We start from the raw sequence: 22,544 nt of genomic DNA on the forward strand, positions 1-22,544 counted from the left end.
TTGTCGGGCAAGTTCATGAATGTTGTTCATTCGTAATTTCAGGCGGTCAACGTAGTCTTCGCCTGCAACATATTCCTCGGAAGGTCTGCAGCCAAACTCTAGGTCGCAGGGCAAACGAACTTCACGACCCAACATCAGGCAGGTTGGTGTTTGACCTGTAGTTTCATTCACGGCCGAGCGGTAGGCCATCAGGAATAAATGAATGTGTTGGTCCCAATCTCGCTGATGTTCAGATACAACTTTGGACAAGTGTTTACCCATCGTTCGGTTCATCCTCTCGACCATCCCATCTGATTGAGGATGCAGGGGTGTTGTTCTGGTCTTATTGACACCAATCAATTTACAAACGTTTTGGAAAAGAGCTGACTCAAAGTTTCGCCCTTGGTCGGAGTGGATCTCCAAGGGAACACCAAATCGGCTAAAGAATTCTTTAACAAGTACCTCTGCAACGGTAGCAGCTTCTTGATTTGGTAATGCATAGGCCTCAGTCCATTTTGTAAAATAATCCATGGCTACCAGGATGTATTTATTTCCAGCATCGGTTTCTGGAAATGGACCTGCAATGTCGATAGCTACTCTTTCCATAGGACTTCCAACATTGTACTGTCTCATGGGTGCTCTCTTTTTACCAACCGGACCATTACCAGATGCACACGGTTCACATTTTCGGCACCATCTTCTTACATCATCTTTACAGTTCACCCAATAGAACCGTTCTCGAACCTTTTGCAGAGTCTTCGTAATACCAAAGTGTCCACCTGATGTACCGTCATGCAACTGACGCAATACTTCTGACACTTTACTTTTAGGTACAATTAACTGAAGCTTAGATTCTGTACCATCATCGTTCTCAAAGGTTCTGTACAGAAGATCATCTTTTAGTACCAGGCAATTCCATTGGCTCCAGTAGGCCTTGACTTCTGGACTACATGCACTAATGTTCTGCCAACTAGGTCTCTCACCTTGCCGCATCCAATCCAATACTCTTTTTATACATGGATCATCTTCTTGGGCGTCTTGTAACTGTTGGGGCTGCCATTGCTCATTAATTACGGTGGTTCGTCTCACGGGGCAAAATCGTTCCTCTAATTTGGCACAGTGATTACAATTCTCACTGCATGGTCGTCTCGAAAGGGCATCAGCATTTGAGTGAACTCTTCCGGCCCTGTGTTCTATCTCGTAATCATATTCTTGTAATCGTTCTAACCATCTTGCCATCTGGCCCTCTGGATTACGGAATTGTATGAGCCATTTTAGAGCAGCGTGATCGGTGCGAAGAAGGAACTTTCTGCCATACAAGTATTTATGGAAATGTTCGCAAGCCTTCACTACACCCAGCAGTTCTCTTCTGGTAACGCAATAGTTTCTTTCCGGTTTCGACAGGACTTTGCTGAAATAAGCGATGACTTTTTCCTGTCCGTCCTGGATTTGGGAGAGAACAGCTCCTATAGCACTGTTGCTAGCATCGGTATCCAAAACAAATTTTCCTGCCTGTCCCGGGTAGCTTAATATCGGTGCACTGATCAGAGCCATTTGTAGTTGTTCGAAAGCTTTTTGGCACTCTTCACTCCATGTATATTCTTTGCCCTCCTCCGTCAACTTTGTTAGGGGCTTGGAGATATTGGCAAATCCTTTGACAAATCGTCGGTAATATGTACATAGGCCAAGGAAACTTCTAATTTCATGTTTATCTTTTGGTACTGGCCAATCTTTAATTGCTTCAATCTTTTCGGGATCAGCTGTTACACCATTACTCGATACAATATGTCCCAAATACTTAACTTCTCGTCGAAACATGTGACATTTCTTCGGACTTAACTTCAAGTTCGCTGCCCTCAATCGTTGAAAGACTTCTATTAGATTCTTGGCATGTTCATCAAAGGACCTTCCAACCACAATTACATCATCCAAGTAAACCAGGCATGTTTTCCATGTTAGACCTCTTAAAACTGCCTCCATTAATCTTTCAAATGTGGCAGGGGCATTACATAAACCAAACGGCATAGCCGTAAACTGCCAAAGCCCTGATCCTATCGAAAATGCGGTTTTCTCCCGATCGGCTGGCTCCATGTCTACTTGCCAATATCCACTTTTTAAATCGAGTGTGGAAAACCAACGAGAACCGGAGAGAGTATCCAATGTATCGTCTATTCTGGGCAAAGGATAACTATCTTTTTTTGTTACCGCATTGAGCTGGCGGTAGTCGATACAAAAACGCGTTGAACCATCTTTCTTCTTTACCAGAACTACTGGTGATGTCCATGGACTGTTCGATGGTTCAATTACCCCTTGTTTGTCCATATCCTTGATAATCTCTTCGGCTTCATCTCTTTTCGCAAATGGAAGTCGTCTAGGCCGTTGTCTGATTGGCTGAGCGTCTCCGGTATTTATTTTATGCGTTACTATGCTTGTTTTGCCCTTATCCTTCTTATCAATAGCAAAAACATCTTGATACTCTATCAGCATAGACCTTACTTTTTCCGTTCGTTCATAGTCAAGGTCTTGGCATCTTTCAATGATCATCTCGACAAGGTCTTTTGGATACTTTGACTTTGATGATTTCTCATTGGTATTCATAGAGCAAATTGAAGCCACGGGAACACACTGTCCGATCAAAGCTCCTCTACTTAACTTAATAGCAGTTTCCCTTAAATTCATAACTCTTACAGGGATGACATCTCGAACTTTTACCAAAGTTTTCGCCATTAGGAACTCGACATTTTCTACATCTTCGACCATCCTTAAACTTCCCTCTCGGCAGTGTCCATCAAGCATGGTCATCAGAATTTTCTCACTATTACCGGGTATGGTTACGTCGCATGTAGTTAGTAAGCGGATGACATCTTCTTTGTCGTCGTGAAAGGGCAACTCTTCACCGTTGATCCTGAGAACTCCATTTTGAACATCCAATATTGCCCCCACTTTTCGTAGTACGTCCATCCCCAATATGAACTCGTCGGAGATCTCGGCAATTAATACTTGATGTTCAACTGTGGTCTGGCCAATGGATACTGACATATTAGCCTCGCCATATGTATTAATTAGCTCACCAGTCGCTGTTCTAAGCTTTACTGTTGCAGGTGATAATTTATTATGGTCTCGTACTACATCTGGACGTGCGATAGTTCTCGTTGCACCTGTATCCACCAAAAATGATCTACATCTATTACTGATACGACCTTCGATGTATAAGTTGTGGATTCCACCGGAGGACGTAAGGTTGACAGTTACTATGGGGGCTCTAGTTCTCGAGGTCGGCAGTTGCCCCTTGGTGTCGACCCGCTCTAGTTTTCCGACGGCTGTACGATCTTCTTACAATTACGACGAATGTGGCCTACGTCTCCACAATTCCAACATCTAGGCTCGCGTCTCTTTGGCATCTGATTACTTAATACTCTCCGTATCATTTCCTCCAGACGTTCATCGTTGTGTTCGTCACTTTCTTCAATGGTTCTTACTCTATGGCCTCGTGAAGTTTGACTAGCCGTTTCGTGTTCCAATGCAATAGCAAGTGCTTCATCTAAAACTTTCGGTCTTGCTAGTCGTAAAGCTTTCTGTAGTTCATTATCTTTCAGCCCATTGACGAAGGTATCTACTGCAATTTCTTCTAAAACGCTGTCTGGCACCTCTGGATAAGCCAACCGCACCACACGAGCCACATCTGCTTCAAATTCTTGCAGATTCTCACTTGCTCGTTGACTTCTACTTCGCAGTTGTGCTTTGTATACTTGTTGTAGATGGGCATCTCCATAGCGTTTTTCTAGACGAGTGAACAAGGTCTGGTAACAATTTTCTTGACCCTTGGGAATTGACCTTAATATATCTGCAGCATCACCTCGTAAAGCAGCAGTCAAGGAAACAGCCTTTTCTTGTTCGGTCCAATGATTGGCGGTCGCAATAGCTTCAAACTGTCTAAGATATATGGACCAAGAGGACTTTCCATCAAATGGTGGTAATTTGAATCTCATATTATGCGACGTTTCGTCTCTCGGTAGTTCATCTTTCACTAAAGGATCTAACGCTGCTGCATTAACTGATGGTTGTACTTTTGTATCGGTTATCATGCTCTCTAGTTGTTTGATCTTTTCTTCTACGGTCTCTACACTTTTCTGCATCTTATCGAATGTTCTAGAAACTTCTTCAAATTTCTCGTCATTCTGTCTACAAACGTCTTTAATTACTTGAGAAACACTTTCAAATTTCTCGTCGCTTTTTCTAGAAGTTTCATCGATCTTTTGAGAAACACTTTCAAATTTCTCGTTGTTCTGTCTACTAACTTCTTCAAGTTTCTCGTTATTCTGTCTACTAACTTCTTTAATTACTTGAGAAGTCTCGTCAAATTTTTTAGCAACATTTTCGAATTTCTCGTCGCTTTTTCTACTAGTTTCATCAATCTTTTGAGAAGTCTCGTCGATCGTTTCAGAAACAGTTTTTAATTTCGATAAGATTACTTGTTCTGCTGACTGGAAGTGGAACGTCTCTGGGTCATCTCCGTTCTTCGTGAGGACATCCTTGAGTCGTGCTTGTAGGACTATCTTGCACCCACTGCTGTCTAATTCGTACTCTTCTAATTGTTCACGGAGCTGTTTTATGGTCAGTTCTTGTAGCAACATCTTTGGTCGGCACACACGTACTTTTCAAAATGTCTAAGTCTTTCCGAATACCGAACAATTAACGCACTCCGATTATTCCCGACGAATAAAGTTCAAAAGTCTTTTTTTCACTTTTCATTTATTTACACTCCACACCGTTAACACCACTGTAGCGGTTATTAGTGTAATTACTTCTAATTACAATAAAACTAGCGGTTCGTAATTTATATACGACTTTTTTATTTATACAAGTTTACTTTACAAACTTTAGCTTAAGACTAACCCTATTTACAAATATGTCCTATTTATATATGCGATACAGATATTCCAGAAATATCTATATATCTCCAGCTATGTCCATGTGACCGCTTGCACGTCATCGTCGCTGCATCGGCGTATCTCGAAACATCGATAGTGTTCTGTCTGTCCGGAGACGGGAGCTGGTATACGAGGGTAGGTCAATAATTATTTTGTTACAATACGATAGAGGTCATTTTACCAAAAAAGTTTTTTCATCGTTGGCGTGTGTAAGGGACCTACATTCCATGTCAAATCACTCGGCAAAAAGTTTTCGATCTCAGATTTTTCTGAAACTTGGTGTGTAGCTTCTGCGGGATGTAAAAATAAGACATTTAAGATCAAAAAGTCTTCTTCTTCTTTTTTTTTCTCAAAATGTTATTTTATGCGATTTTACAGTGATTTGGTGTTAATTTAAACAAATTTGCATTTTCTATCGTAAAGTACCAATGGAAAAAATAATATTTTAATAGAAGGGGCTCAAAAATGTCATCATAAGGAATTATAACAAGGTATTTTGATTCAAAACACGTTTTTGATTAAATTTTAGTGTAGAAAACGTAAAAATACCGTTTTTTACATTTTCCCCCATTCCCAAAATACATCACATTCGATTTGGCTGAAACTTTGCCCACGGATAGCTAAAGCATAGGACTGTAAGTGGTTAAAGGGATTTGAATAATTTTACAATGCAAAATAAGTTGCATGCGATAATATCAGACTCAAAAGTATATTAGTCCAGTTTTAGGGGGGTCAATAGTAGTCTAAATTTAAAATCGCGAATGAATTCCTCCGTTACGTTAGCCTCCATCTTGATTTTAAAGGTAACCGATTTTATCAATATATCCGCCATTTTTAACTTTTCGTCAAAAACGGTAGGAACTGAAATTATTCCAAATAAATCAAATTTACAATAATTACAATTTCTTTTTAACAATTTTTGTCGTGAGGTCGATATTTTCCGAGTTAATTGTACTTAGGTACAGTAGACGCCTATATTTTTGACTATTATATTGCATGTAACTTTTTTAGTATTGTAAAATAATTCAAATCCTTTTAACCACTTAAAGTCCTATATTTTGGGTATCTGTGGGCAAATTTTCAGCCAAATCGAATGTGATGTGTTTTGGGAATGGAGGAAAATGTAAAAAACTGTATTTTAACATTTTCTACACTATAAAATTTGATCAAAATCTTGTTTTGAATCAAAATAACTTGTTATAATGCTATATAATAACATTTTTGAGTCCCTTCTATTAAAATATTATTTTTTTCCATTGATAGTTTAAGATAGAAAATGCAAATTTGTTTAAATAAATACCAAATCACTGTAAAATCGCTTAAAAAAAAAAGAAGACGAAGACAATTCGACCTTAAATATCTTATTTTTACATTCCGCAGATGCTATACACCAATTTTCAGACAAATCGGAGATCCAAAAATTTCTTTGATCCAAAATTGAGTGATTTGAAATGGAATCACCCGTATCTATTGATTTTAAATTGAACTTTCAATTCAATATTTTCATAAAAACCTTTAAACAATAATTATTGCCCATTTAATGAGATAAAATTGAATTTGACAATTATTTTTTCTCATTTACTATATTTGTTTCAAATTTACTATAATTTCATAGCCCTATCACAATAATTTCACTCTCCAATGTTGGAAACACTGATGTGTATAAAGAAGGGGATGTACAGGGATATTCGCTATATTTAGACCCCCCTGTAAACTGCTTTATTTACAGAATTAGAAAAAATGTAAAATATAAAAGTTATTAGATTTTTAAATTATGATTTTTGACATATATATCTTACTAGTGACGTCATCCATCTGGGCGGGATGACGTAATCCACTATTTTTTTAAATGAGAATAGGGTTCGTGTGCTAGCTCATTTGAAAGGTTATTGAATTCCTTATTCAGTAATATAAACATTAACATGATTATTATTAGTACAGGGTGTCCAAAAAAAATTTTTTAATTAAATTCATTGACACAAAAAGAAGAATGTATGTAATTTATGTAATTCAAAATACATTTTACTGCTGTCAGAAAACAGAAATAAATGTTTATTGAACAAATAAACATTACTTTTCACTTAAATTCAATGTTCAAGCTGCTACCCATCTGCCTCTTGGCAGTTTGAACATTGAATTTAAGCAAAAAGCAATGTTTATTTGTGCAATAAACTTTTATTTGTGTTTTCTAACAGCAGTAGAAGATATTTTGAATTAAATAAATTACATACATTCTTCTCTTTGTGTCAATTAATTTAATTAAAAAATTTTTTTTTGGACACCCTGTATAAATAATTATCTTAATGTTTATATTTCTGAATAGAGAATTGAATAACCTTTCAAATGAGCTAGCACACGACCCCCTATTCTCATTTAAAAAAATAGTCGATTACGTCATCACGCCCAGATGGATGACGTCACTAGTATGATATATATTATGTTAAAAAATCATAATTTAAAAATCGAATAACTTTTGTATTTTACATTCATTTTTTTTTCTAATTCTGTAAATAAAGCAGTCTCCGGGGGGGGGGGGGGGCAAAATATAGTGAATAATCCTGTACATATGTTATAGTCAAAGCCCGAATTTCAGGCACTCCTAGGTTTGACTAGGCAATCCTCAGGTCTGACTGACGGTCTTAGTCAAAGCCCGAAATAAATTACAGTTTCGGCCTTTGACTAGTCAAACCTAGGAGAGACTAAGTTGTTCAGGCAAAGGTCGAAATTTAATTTTATGAAATCGGGGTTTGACTAGTCAAACCCCGATCCGCTATTAAAATGTCGTAATTTGTTAGAGTAGGTTAATAAAACGTCATTTTTTAATTTTACTGTTTATTATTTTTATATTGTTATTAAAATAAAAAAAAATTTGTTTATTCTCACATGTTGAGGTATTATGGCATTTAGAGTTGCACTGCACAGTACGTTAGACCTTTTACACTTACATAATTTTGAAGAGCATTTCTTATTGCAGTAGCATTTTGCCTGGTCTTCCAAATTTAGAATCTTTTGTACTAATTTCTCTTAGAGACAGCTTAACATCTGGCATCTGGAACATCTTCTAAATTAAGAAAATTCTCTTTACATTATCTTATTTGATTTCTTGAAAAAAGTGTGGTTTTATCTTGTATGATACCCAAAATATTTCGAGCATCTCCTTTGCCTCTATCAAAGCTGGGGATATATTATGTATTGTTACAGTTTTTCCGATCGAAATTGGAGGAAATTTTTTTCACTTAATTGTTCTATCTATAATAGCATTAGCCTGGGCATGAAGACCTTCAATCGTCTTTCCTTTACTTATTTTAGTCTTTTCTGTCTGTTCAAAACGCATGCATGTAACTTTTCTTTGGTTTGACCATATACTTGGCTCAAAATATTTTTATTCTGTGCAAAAAACTTAACATATATTTTTAAATATTTAGGGCCGGCTGTTCGAACGCTAATCAATATTGATCACTATCAAATATTTAATTACTGTCACAACTGTCATTGTCAACTTTGGTTGGGTTGCTGAAAACATAGTTAATTATAATTATGAGATTAGTTAGTCAATTAACATAACAATTATTAACATACATAATTGATTAACTAATTTCATAATTGTCATCAATAATTATGTTTTCGGCAACCCAACCAAAGTTGACATTGACAGTTGTGACAGTAATTAAGTATTTGATAGTGATCAATGTTGATTAGCGTTCGAACAACCGGCCCTTAGTGTTAAATAATTTTTTACTTGTTATGGTATAAATAAATTCTAATTATTTAAAAAAACTGTAACAATATCTATCCCCAGCTTTTATAGAGCCAAAGGAGATGCTTGAAATATTTTGGGTAACATACAAGATAAAACAACTGACGGTTTATATAGAGTTGGTACAAAATACGGAACAATAAACACACTTTTTTCAAGAAATCAAATAAGAGAATGCAAAGAGAATTTTCTTAATTTCGAAGATGTTCCAGACGTTAAGCTGTCTCTAAGAGAAATTAGTACAAAAGATTCTAAATTTGGAGGACAAGACTTTATAAAATGCTATTGCAATAAGAAATGCTCTTCAAAATTATTTAAGTGTAAAAGATCCAACGCATTGTGCAACTCTAAATGTCATAATGCCTCGACATGTGAGAATACACACAATTTTTTTATTTTAATTACGACAATATAAAAATATTAAACATTAAAATTAAAAAATGACTTTTTATTAAACCTAATCTAACAAATTACGACATTTTAATAGCTGATCGGGGTTTGACTAGTCAAACCCCGATTTCATAAAATTAAATTTCGACCTTTGCCTGACCAACGTAGTCTCTCCTAGGTTCGACTAGTCAAAGGCCGAAACTGTAATTTATTTCGGGCTTTGACTAAGACCGTCAGTCAGACCTGAGGATTGCCTAGTCAAACCTAGGAGTGCCTGAAATTCGGGCTTTGACTATAACACATATATAGCACCCTCAGTGCAAGACTGCAGTAACTCCAAATTTTATGAAAATGAAGTAATCATGGAATTTGATTGTAAACATGCATATCTATCTCCTGTAAAACTTTAGTAACTTTCAAATGCTTAATGGGCTAAATATTACAACAACAGCAGTTTAACTATTTTGCGTTTTTAAACATAAGTTCCGTGCAAAACTGTTGTAACTCTAATGTAACACAGTTACAACAGTTTTGCACGTAACATTGCAACGGATTCGACAACAAGCAATGAAAAAAGTAAGATATTTGTTATTTTAATATCTATATCTGTGGTGTTTAATTTTAATATACAGCGCGTCTACGTAGTCCATTAACGGCTGAGACAATAAACAAAGATTTTCGAGACCAATCTATTCATGTAAATTTTATTTCCTTTTTGTGATATTATATTTATTTTCCATAAGATGTGTGCGATGTCGTTTGACCATTTATTTGTTAGATTGGATTAAAACCACATAAATTAAGACTAATTATTTACGACCAAAAAGTATTTTTTCTCATGAAAGGAAAAACAGTTATCTTAAAACTTGTATACATATTGACAATACTGAGAGGTCAAAAATATCTATTATCAGAAAACTTGGTAAAGAACAGCCAAAAATTCAAATGGCCAAAAAGAAAGATTTGGTATACTTATGCCATTCGGGTATGATACCAGAAGCGCACCATAGTTTTTATAAAAATATTTTGGCACAAGATGATGTACGAGAAGAGGACAACAACTACGGTAAAACCTGTCAGCAACGGACACTAAAAATGAAAGAACTATTGGCCGGTATTGCCAGTTTTTGCAGTCTAGATATACATAATTGGTTTGGGGAATTTTTAAACTGGCCGTTAGTACAGGTGGCCGATGTTTGCAGGTGGCCGGTAACACAGGTTTTACTGTAAAAGTAAATGTGTCTACACTTTTTACAATTTTCTCCGTGCAAAACTGTTGTAACTTTGAAATTCTAATACTAAATGTGTAGCGATTAACAATTTTTTCCGTGCAAAAGTGTTGTAAGTTTGAAATTCCTAATTTTTTTTGCATTAATATTATTTTATTTAAATTTCTATTTTTGGTTAATGTAATATAGGCTAAGAAGCAGGCAAAATCATAATCAAATGTTTTTTTTTTTTTTTCGTGGAATTTATGGCTTTGGTGAGGACCAATTAGCCAGACTATGTTAGATTGTATAAATAGTTTGTGTAAATTGTTTCATAGTATCAAACTTGAGCATGATGTATTCATTTGTTTTGTTAGTAATATGTAGCATTAGTAAAGTGTAAGGTGTTTAATTTTTTTTTCCTTCCGCGCTAGAGCATCAACCCGGTTCAACGCCGCGGAGGTTTTAGCCCTCTTTGTGTGTGTTTTTATTTTTTTTTTGTTTTCTTTTTTTTTGTTTTTTTTTTTGTTTTTTTTTGTTTTTTTTTGTTTTTTTTTGTTTTTTTTTTGTTTTTTTTTTGTTTTTTTTTTTAATTGGTTAATTTTTTTTTACTTGGTTTATTTTTTTTATTATTTTTTTTTTTTTGTATTCACCTTTTTTTTTTCCTTTAATGCTTTACATTTAGTTTGTTTTGCAGAATTGCTTACAAAATTGGTTAGTAATTTTACAATTTTAGTTTACAGTTTATGATGTGTTGATGAAGTACATAAAGTATATTATTATTTCCTGAAAAAATAATACAATTTAGGTCTATTGGAAGGTTTATCTTGTAGTGAATTAAGTTTTTATATAGATTATTAATGTTTACAATATTTATTGGACATTCAAGTAAAACATGTACCAATGTACCCATTTTACCACAACTACACAGTGGATTGTCTGTAATTTTTATTTTGTGTTTATAATAAGGTGTTAGTGCATGGTTTGCACGTATTCGATTTATTGTGGCGACAAAGTTTCTGTTTGGTATTTTGTGAAACCATGGTTTTCTGGGGATCCTTGGCTGGTGTTTACAAAAGTTTGTTCCAGTTGTTGATGCACTGTATAGGTTTTGCCACATCTCATTTATTTTGTTCCTTTGATTTAAGAATAAATCGGACGGGGGTAGTTTAAGATTTAGTTCTTCTCCTGATGTTGGAGCTGTTTTTGCTAAGGCATCCACCATTTCATTACCTGTTATGCCTGCGTGTCCCTTTACCCATAGATATATGACGACTTTATTCTTGATGTGTATCTCATTATGTAAATACAGGATTTTTGCTTCAATATGATTAACTGATCTATTTATTTTAACATTTTTAAGTTTATCTACTGCACTTTTGCTGTCCGTACATATTATAAATTTGTCGTGGTTAGAGCCGAGTACGTATTTCATAGCTTGCACTATTGCTGTTAGTTCTGCAGTGTATATGGAAGCTTCCTTTGGTAAAATAAATTTTTTGTCAGTATTTTCCTCAAAATGGTAGAAGGCACAACTGGTATATTCTTTTGACTTTGATCCATCAGTGAATATAGAATCATAGTTTGGCCAGTATTTGTTTTTTGTTTCGTTGAACTTTGTTTGATTGATACTTGCTACTTCTTCACTTTCAAAATAGTAGGTTCTAATTTCACGTGAAAAAATTTGTTCAGGTGAGTAAATTAAAACTGGAGGGAGTTGGTTGGAATAGAGTATATCTGTAATGTCAGCTATTTCTGAGAAAGATTCTACTATGAGGGGGGTTTTCTTGAAGTGCCAGTATCTATGGGTCAAAACTTGAACTGTTAGTGACTGTACACTATTGAGGTAAGAAGTTTTTTTTGAAATGGTTTTTATCATGAATTTTCTGCTCAATAGTTGTCTTCTTAGTTTAAGAGGAGGTTCCACGGCTTCAGCTTGTATAATGTTTATGGGCGTTGACTTAAGATATCCCAGGCAAACTCTTAAGCATTTATTTTGTTGTATCTCGATTTTATTTAGATGTGTATCTGCTGCTGTTCCATAGAGTTGACTTCCATAATCCATTATTGATCGTACCATTGTTTTGTAGAATAGTAAAGCCGTATTTGGGTCTGCTCCCCACTTTGCTCTACAAAACGCTCTTAGGATATTTATAGAATTACTTGTTTTTTTGATAATTTGGTGGATACAGTCCTTCCATAATAGTTTTCTATCTAGATGCAGACCAAGATATTTTACAGAGTTACTAATACAGAGTTTATATTTTCCTATTGTTAGTTGTCTTTGATAGTTATTTCTGTTTCTAGAGAAAATACATATATTGGTTTTGGACTCGGATATGGAAAGTCCCATGTTGTCTAGGTATTTTTGGATTTTTATAAATTCAGTGTTGATATTTTCTATACATTTGTCCTCTGATTTGCTACTGGTGTAAATAACAACATCATCAGCGTATTGAATGATTTTAGACTTTTGTGATATAACATTTTCTATATCCATTGTGTACAGGCTGTAGAGGATTGGGCTCAGGATACTACCTTGTGGTAATCCAGATCTACATATTCTTGATTCCGAAATTTCTTGATTTATCTTTAAGGAAACTGATCGATTAGAGTAAGCTGATTTTATGAAGTTGGCAAAGGAGGTTGGTAGACCAATATTGATGAGCTTCTCTTCTAGTATATTTATTTGAACATTATCATATGCTGAAGTTATATCCAAAAATGTGGCCAAAGTGCTATATTTGTGTGTGAATCCTAGATAGATGTCATTTACTAGTATCGTTAGGGGTTCCAAGGAAGATCTTCCCTTTCTAAAAGCATATTGTGAGTCAGGTAATATTTTTTCATTTTCTAGCCAATATTCAAGCCTGTTCTTTATCATTCTTTCCATGGTTTTAAATATACACGATGATAAAGCTATGGGTCTATATGAATCTGCATTTCCATTCTGTTTTCCAGGTTTTTTGATAGGTACTATGATGTATTCTTTCCACATCGGTGGAAAAGGAATCCTATTTATCCAAATAGAATTGAACAATTCCAACAGGGCTTTCTTATGGTCTAAGGGCATTTTATGCAACATATTATATGAAATGTTATCCGCCCCGGGAGATTTATTATTTGTTGATTTAATGCAATGATCGAGTTCCCATAATTGAAATAACGATTGTAGGAAAGAAGTGTTCCTATTTACAGTAGCTATTTGTTGAGTAATGTTGTTTTCGACCCATGGAGGTGAGATTTTTGTGTGGAATTCGCTTATCCAGTCTTCTTTGGGGTTCATTAGGGGTTTATTCGCTTGTTTTCGGTTTTTATATCGGTTTACTTTGTTCCACACTTCTTTAATTGGTGTATTTTGATTTAGATTTTGGCAGTAATTTATCCAACTTTTTTTCTTAGTTTCTTTAAAAGTTTTTTTAGCTACTGCATCAAGTCTTTTATATTCTGTTAGATTATTAAGATTTGGAGCCTGTGTGTAGGTTAAGAAAGCTTGTTTTCTTGCTTTAGCAGCTATGTTACAGGTTTCGTTCCACCAGTCCTTTGAGCAATGATTTCTATTTTGTGCGTTTGATTTTCGTAACGGAATTGCTTTGTCGGCAGCTTTGTTAATATTGTCGATAATGCCCATTAGTGATGATTTTGGTTCTGTTGCTTCAAGGGTAGCGGTGTATACATCCCAATTAGCAGCCTTGAGTCTCCATATATTATGTTTTGTCTGTTTAATTTGCGCAGGTGGGATATTCCTTCCAAATTGTATGTGTATTGGTAAGTGATTAGAGCCATAAGGTTCTTCTAAAGTACACCACGTAATTAGTTGTGTCAGATCCTGTGTACAGAGGGTCAAGTCTACAGCTGACTTCTTATTGTTTGCTAATGTAGGTGATCCGTCGTTTATAATTACTAGGTTGCATTGTTCGATAGCTTCCAAAAGAATCTTGCCATAGATATCGTCATATCCATCGTTCCATGCCAAACTATGTGCGTTAAAGTCGCCCCCAATTATGAATGGTTTTGGAATTTGTTCCAAAAAGTTAATCCACTGTTGTAATGATATTCTAGTTCTCGGTTTAAGGTATACTGAAACAAAGTAAATTTTTTTATGTATATATGGAAAATTTACCGAGATACAAGTATGCTCAAAGTTGATTGTAGTTGGAATTGAGACTTCTTGGTATATTAAGTCTGATTTTAATAAAATGGCAGAGCCGCCGTACCCGTCGTCCCGGTCACAGCGAATATTGTTGAAGCCTTTAAAATTATAGTATTTTTCTGCTTTAAACCATGTTTCCGATAGAAGTGCAACGGAGTAGTTGCCCCTATCTAGTAGATATTCTAAGTTATTTTTATTAGAAACTGCCGAACGGCAGTTCCATTGAAGGATATTTATTGCATGGTTGAGGTCTGAGAATGTGATGACGTGTTTCCATTTATAGTTAATTTGACTAAGTTTTCGAGTTCTTCCTTATTTATGTTTATACTTTTTGTTACTAAAACTTTTGAGACAATTTCTATAACTAATTCTAATATTGAATTTATTATGCTCAAGTCTGAAGGAGATGCAACTGGATTATTATTAATATTTCCCTTATAGTTAATGCTGTCTAATATTCCTCCCGTAGGTAATTGAGATCTAGGGGAAGATATAATTTCATTATGCAAAATTAATGTTGGATCTGGACTATTTGGTCTCTGTCTTTTGAATGTTCGAGAATTTGTATTATTTGAATTATTATTGTAGAATATATTATTAGTTGACATTTTGTTAATTGGATTTGATGGGAATTGGGTGGGTGTATAATTATTGGGATTTAATGGAGGGAAAGTTTTGAGGCAGGAGAGGTTTGTAGTTTGTTCCGTATTTATGGATGTTACTTTTGCATAGGAGTTTCTGGGGAACTGTTTGTTTGCGTCTTGATAACTAATATTATTGGAAGACATAGCGTCTTTAATAAGTTTTTGACGCTGAAATTCTTGACACGCGCTTAAATTTGTAGTAAAATGATCCCCCGAACAGTTAAAACATTTTGGAGTGAGATCGGTCTTTTTACAATCTTTTGAGTTGTGGGATTCTTGACATTTATCGCACCTAGCCTTGCTCTTACACTGCCCACCTGTATGTCCAAATCGAAGACAATTAAAGCATAATAGCACCTTTTGTTTGTATGGTTCGACTTCCTTTAGTACCTTGTTGATTGTTATATATTTTGGTAGCACTTGTGACTTAAAACTAACTACGCATGTTTTTGTTGGAATGTATTGAGTACCGTTTTCATCTACTTGTCTTCGATTTAATCTTGTGACTTGAAGGACTTCAAATTTACAGTGTAAATCGTACATTTTTATTCTGTTTTTAACATACTCTACTGAAAATTCTGTGGAAATATCTTTTATTACGCCCTGTCTAACTAAAAGAAACTTAGGAATGTATATGTCTAGATTATTTTTTATAAATATTGCTTCATTTTTTTAGATATGATATAGTTAGCCGATTTATAATCTTTAAATTTTATACGTATTTTATTTCTTCCTACTGCGTCAATGCTTACAATTTTTTCATCAATTTCTTTAAAATTTGTGATAATAATGTCACCTATCCTTAACGCGTTTAATCTGCCTTTAAAATCGGGTGAATTATTTTCTAAATACGCGTAAAAAGGTCCTAGGTCGTTTTGTCGGTAAAGAAATTCCTCCCTTTTTGTTCCTACTTCTTTGTTAATGTTATTTGTTATTGAAGTGTGTACATTAGCAAAGTCATTATCGATAATGGGTTTATTATTAACAAGTTTTGTGGTACTTATCTGTGTAACTGGAACAAGATTTTGGAATCCTAATAGCTCCTCCTTTGAAGATGTTGCATGTTCTGTATCCATTTGGGTTTCTAAAACATTTTTATCGGGGGCGTCGCCCCCGCTAACTGCACTCATAACTTTTTAATGTTTTTATTCCGATTTCGCTTTTTTATTTGGTGTAATTAATTTACTTTTAGAGTTCACAAAATATTTATTTAAATATCTAATTTATAGACACCGGTTTTAAAAAACAAGCTTCTTTCCTACGCACGTCTGACTACCACGACGAATGGAAGCTAAGTGATATATAATCAAATGTTAATTTTTCTTAAAATTTGTGTCTTATTTCACCGATATTAGCACGAAAATAAACAAAATCGTCTTTATCTCGAAACTTACTTATTTTGACTTACTGCAGTCTTGCACTGAGGGTGCGATATATGTCTTCCCTCTTGGGTAGTATAAGTCCTTGCATTCTGCTGGCTGTCTTTTCCTGGCAGGTCCTTGATCTCTAATTATCATAAGTCATAGTCTGTCTTGCGTAGATAACTTTATAGTTCTGGCAACTATAATTTGTACTAGGAATACTCGTGTGAGTCTTTAATGCGGCGTTTTCCCCGTTGCCTTCCGAATTCTTATGGCGTTAACCCTTATATTGATTCCTCTGCTTTAGAGGTCAATTTTTCAATCCCAGGACGAAATAGTATCCTTATACACTCTTCTATACTACATCTAAAGCCAGACTGCCACTTCCGCCTAATTCACCGTGTTGAATATTCAGTGAGTGATGTTTCGTTGCGTTGTTCCTGGGTTTCATGGTTCCGATGAGGCTTGCCTTTCGGCAAGCTTGATCATGACATTCAGTATGCATAAGGCACAAGCTATCGATCCTTTTGGTCTTGGTTTAAAGAGTTTTCAGCGAGAGGTGTCAAGAAAAGTTACCACACGGATAACTGACAAGCAAGCGTTCATGGCGACGTTGCTTTTTGATCCCTTGATGAAAATTAACACAGTTTATACCAGTACCTACAAAACGGAGTCAGACAAGGTGACTCGTTAAGCCCACTTCTCTTTAATACAATAATGGACGAAATAATAGAAGCAGTATGTAAAGGTCATAGTTAGGTCATAGGTCATAGGAACAAAGAAATCCAAATATTATGTTATGCAGACGACGCGGCATTAATCGCCGAGACCCGAGAGAGAAGACGATCTTCAAAGATTTACACAAATATTCAATACAACAGCTAAGAAATACAATATGGTAATATCAGCAGAAAAAACCAAATGTATGACAACATCTAAATACCCACTACGATATAAAATCGAAATTGATGGGAAAATAATAAAGCAGGAAGTACGGTTTAGATATCTGGGAATAGATATAACCAGTTATGGAGATGTTGAAGAGGAAGTACGACAACAAAGCTTAAAAGCAAGTAAAGTGGCGGGATCTCTTCATGACACAATCTGGAAGAACAAACATCTAAGACAAGACACAAAAGCAAGAATCTATAAAGCAGCAATTATACCTATATTCAGGGCCGCAGAGAGGGATGAGCGGGCCCCGGTAAAAAGTGAAGGGCGGGCCCTCGGTAAAAAGTGAAGAGCGAAAAAAATTGTTTAATTTTTATAGAAATAAAATTATTTATAATAAATAATAAAAAATCTTTCAAATATAAATTTTATTAAATTTTGATTATATTTATAATAGTGAAAATATTTATAATACAGGTGTTTTTCGAGTTTTTTGATCGGCAAAAATGTCTCTAATTTTCGAAAAATCGCATGATTTTGCCAAATCATTCTCAATTCACAAAGTTGATAGGCAGCTAACCGATCCTGTTTCATCATTAGCTCATAGTATTTTTTATGCGAAAAAGAAAACTAAAAGGTCTTTCTGCTTTTGCGGCTGTCACCGGTAATGTGCAAAATATTCTCAATGCAATAACGATTCAAATTTGAGATGTTTAATTTTAATAAGCAAATCTATTGGAGAAAGTTGAGATTCACCAATATTATCCTTGTATATCGCTCTCAAATGAAAAATTTTATCTATCAATTCTTCACTAATGTCTTCTTTATAAAACTCGCGCAATACATATCTATATCAATTTTTTTCTTAATATTGTCGTCATCTTCATCTTGGAATATCCATAAAATGTTAAATAGCGAATGAATTTTATTTTCCGCATTAAATCTTCTGTTTAAATTGCTTATTATATGACAATATTAAATATTTCCCAGCGAAATATTGCGTCTGGCTCAAAATTATCGGTCGCATCACTACCAGGCCCAGGCAAATCATAAAAAATCTCACAGTTTTTCTTTATTTGATGTAAATTCTGGATTTATTCCATAATTGCTGGTAACTAATTTAGATTCTTCTGATTGTTTGTAAATCTTTTAGAAGCCCTGATATATTTTTAATCTCCATAGCCATACCATAGTTTTATCTGACTGCACTGTAGTATTTGACTCCTGTGATTTATTGCGGTTAAAATTTTAAACCAAATCGATTAAAGGTCATAATATTAAATATATAGCCGAGTATTAATTAAACGCATTATGGACATAAAGTGAAGAGCAAAAAAAATGGGAAAAATTACGTCTTTGGTCGGGTCGACGCCGGGCCCCTTACATCGCCGGGCCCCGGTAAAATGTATCTGCTGTACCGCCCTCTCGGCGGCCCTGCCTAGTGCCTATATTGACATACACGGCAGAGACAAGACCTGACACATCTAAAACGAGACGACTATACTAGAAACAACAGAGATGAAAATACTTCCATGAATATCAGGGAAAAGTCTGTTGGATAGGGAGAGAAGCGAAAATATAAGAAGATCAAGATCATGCAAAGTAGAAGACATCAATGGATGGGTGAAAAAAGGGAAACGGGAGTGGAACGAACACATTAGTAGAATGGCAGAGGATAGTACGATTAGCACGAGATAAGTCACCAAATGGACGAAGAAGTATTGGCAGACCAAGAAAAAGATGGTGCGATAATTTAAATAATGTAGGAGGCTAATATTGAAGGAGAAACAGGCTTTAAAGCCTACATACAAGAAGGAATAAGAACAAGAAGTGAAACAGATTAATTTTACCCTACTGAAGTTTATTTTTTATCCTTTTGTCGTTAATCTTATGTCGTATTTTAATCTCCATTTTTTGTTACGTCCATTTTTTTAATTGATATTTCTCAAGCTATTGTTTATTGATTCAGTCCAACCACGAATTTGAATTTTTGCCGCGATTTACACAATAATGACAGATTTCAGAAATCAGAAATGACATTTGACAGTTTAAAGTACATAATTATGCTTGCGCAAAGTTAATTGTTTTTATTTTTTTAATTTTGTGCATATTAAAGCCTTTTGTACAAATGATTGATCAATGTTTTAGTGAAATTTGTAGATATCATGCGCAAACTGCAGGTGATTGAGCTCGGTCGTGCTTCCGACACGATATTTGTCAGCTTTGGCAAATAAGTTTTGAGAACAATTTCAAACAAACTCGGGCTTTGCAGCAAGCTCCGCGTATTTTCGTCGCGTTAAGAAGTAAATACGGGACAATTATTGGTTTGTGTTGTTATATTCAGTGATCAACAAGTACCAAACTGTATTAATAATATGCGCGCCTATTTCTTCATACTCCCTAACCTCACTAACCTTGTGTTTTGCTTGTTAAAAGAGCATACTAAATAGAGCCCATTGGAAAAAAGTAGTGTAAGTTCAATTTGGCCCCTTTAAGACTACATATTTTGTGTCAAGCTGCAAAACAAGAATTTCATTAAATGCATTCATTAAAAGTATTGTTTTGGTTTCATTTTTTAATATTAAAACATGTATGAAGCTTGTGTTCTTATATTCAGGGTATCCGGTATCTTCTAGTTGTTTATGTCTTCATTCCATTATCTCTAAATTATTACCATAGGTTCAAGATCTATGTGACTTATTTGGTTCATAGAGGGAAAAATATGTTTTTAGCATTTTTATGTGGAAATATCTTCTTGGATGACCTGTTCCATGTATTCATTCAGTATTTCTTTCCTTTTTTGATTTTAAAATAATTTATTGTTAACTTTGTAGAAGGTAGTACAGTGGAACCCCTATAAGTCGGCCTCCGATAACCCGGAAGTCCGACTAACCCGGATCGATTTTCATCAGATAAAATAAAAATGTTTTCACTTTGACTGAGTTTTTTTACCAAGACATAAACAATAATGTATAAAACTGTATGTAATTTAGATGTACAGGACATAAGTATTTCATTTTTTTGGCAATTATAATTAAGTTTATCTGTAAGAGTACCGTATTTTATTAATTTTTACCATATTCTCCGGCTAACCCGGATTTTCGATAACCCGGGCGGTCCCGATTAATCCGACTTATCGAGGTTCCACTGTACCTTCGTTTTTTTGGCATAATGTCTTTTTGTCATTTTCATAATAGATCAATGTCTATTTATAATCATGATCCATATAATTCAGCAAAATACCAATGTTCATTTTAAGTATAGTCAATCTTTTTATAACTTTGATTTTTGGACAAAGATTCGTTCTAGACATTTGAAGATAACTCATTAGTTCTCTTTAATTTCAAATAGGGTGGAAACCTCAAATCAAATATATTAGGTATATCTGGACCTCGGAGGTAAACTACACTATGGCGACATGGTGTTGTTTTGAAGTTCCTTTAAGGTACTAGTACACTTTAGAAGACCAAAAATAACCATTTTTGCTAGATTTTTTTTCTCAGAACCTTTATTAAAAATGAACATAAAACTTCTTACATATTAATATCTAACTTTTGAAGAATACAAAAAATATATATTTGTTCATTTATGAACGTACACTAATAAGTATTGTAGAGGGTGCCAAAGTTGAGTCCTCGAAAAAAGTAGTTCCGATGGCGGACAGTTAATCTCAGAATTGGGATCACTGAAATAAAAAAATCGTAAGATTTTGAAAGAGAAAGGTTTCTTACGTGACAATTTACCACTGTTAGTGAGAAATTCTGCAAAAAAAGGATTTTACAGAAATTTTAAAAAATTTTGTGAAAAAATCGCCAGTTTTTCATGGTTAAAAAATATTTGTATTTTATGTTTTGGACAAATTGTGGTAAATTGTCACGTATGAAACCTTCCTTTTTTAAATGAAGTACGATTTTTTGTTTCAGATACCCCAATCCTCAGATTAACTGTCTGCCATCATTTTTCTAGTCCTTGACTTTTGCGCCCTCTACAATATTAGTGTACGTGCATAAATGAAAAAAGATATATTTTTTGTACTCTCTAAGAGTAGATATTAATATGTAAAAAGTTGTATGTTCATTTTTAATAAAGGTTCTGAGAAAAAAAATTATTATTTTTGGTCTTCTAAAGTGTACTAGTACCTTAATCCACTTATACAAATTGGTTATATATTATCATTAAAACATGGTCATATTGTCTTTCAACCAATTATGGGATATATAAGATTTTTATTAACATCCTACAGCACGACCAGATTCACTTTGTATTTGGGATTTGGATGCGCACTGTTGTTGATGTTCGGTTTTCCCATATTTTCTGAATTTATTTTGGTACCGTGCAGGTATTTTACTTGGCTAGACGTTACCAAAATAAAATTTGGAAAACCCGAATGTCAATACCAGTTCACATCCAAATCTCAAATACAAAGTGAAACTGGTTGTGCTGTAAGTTCTCTAAACTTTGTTGCAAAAACACGCTTAACACAGTTGCTCAAAATGGCATAGTGTAATTTACCTCTGAGATCCAGATATTATATACTTCTAAACGAATTTATGAAGAATATAAACTTTCATGTATCATCTTATGTGTACAACTACAACTTATTATAAGTACAGTTCATTTCGTAAGGTCCTTCAACAAAAAACTACCATCATGTTTTTATAACAGTCTACCCTGATGATGGGAACGACTCAGTACAGTTTCTGAAAGCTTGGAAGAACTAAAAGATGTTTTCCTTCATAATTTTGTAGCAATAAAGTACTATTTGCGTTATATACTTCATTTACTAACTGAATATCAACTACATGCTGCCTAAAAATGGACTTAACTGTTTTTAAAAAATGTAAAATCTGAACTTAGGCTACTGTGACTCCATTGGCTCATATATTCTAGCATTATTGTTGTGATAACTTGTGCTCCTTCTGGCAAAAAATCAGTGAATTGTGTAAAAAGTTCGTGAGTTACATCAAACTGAGTTATGGTTTTTATTAATTAACATGGAACAATTTATCTCCCCCAATAAAGATGGAAAAGACAACAACTCCCCACCAAAAGATAAATTATTTGATCCATCTATTGATATGCTCGTAAATGATTTTGATGATGAGCGGACATTAGAAGAGGAAGAGGCCTTAGCTGCTGGGGAGTCCCAGGATGCAGATGCTGAGTTGTCTACACTACAGAAGGTAAATTTGTAAGAGAAATTTGTTAAAACTATGATTATTATGAAGTG

The 22,544-nt window shown here is 34.4% G+C and overlaps 1 protein-coding gene across 7 annotated transcripts in view; it reads left to right on the plus strand.

Annotated features, from left to right (window-relative positions):
• LOC126878586 (mesoderm induction early response protein 1-like) overlaps positions 1-22,544 on the plus strand; it is a 246,634-nt gene that overhangs the window by 29,468 nt on the left and 194,622 nt on the right. For 2 of the 7 annotated variants that reach the window (XM_050641392.1, XM_050641391.1), the window contains exons 1-2: positions 19,367-19,785; positions 22,205-22,497. The exons of 1 other annotated variant lie outside the window; for it this stretch is intronic. In XM_050641392.1, coding sequence (XP_050497349.1) covers positions 22,309-22,497 — 189 coding nt within the window. In that variant the 5' untranslated portion in view covers positions 19,367-19,785; positions 22,205-22,308. Of the gene's footprint in view, positions 1-19,362; positions 19,786-22,062; positions 22,498-22,544 lie in introns of those variants that run through there. 4 more of the 7 variants (XM_050641387.1, XM_050641388.1, XM_050641389.1 and 1 more) reach the window with 4 other exon arrangements.

This window comes from Diabrotica virgifera, chromosome 10 (assembly GCF_917563875.1).
Source record: "Diabrotica virgifera virgifera chromosome 10, PGI_DIABVI_V3a".
NCBI lineage: Eukaryota > Metazoa > Arthropoda > Insecta > Coleoptera > Chrysomelidae > Diabrotica > Diabrotica virgifera.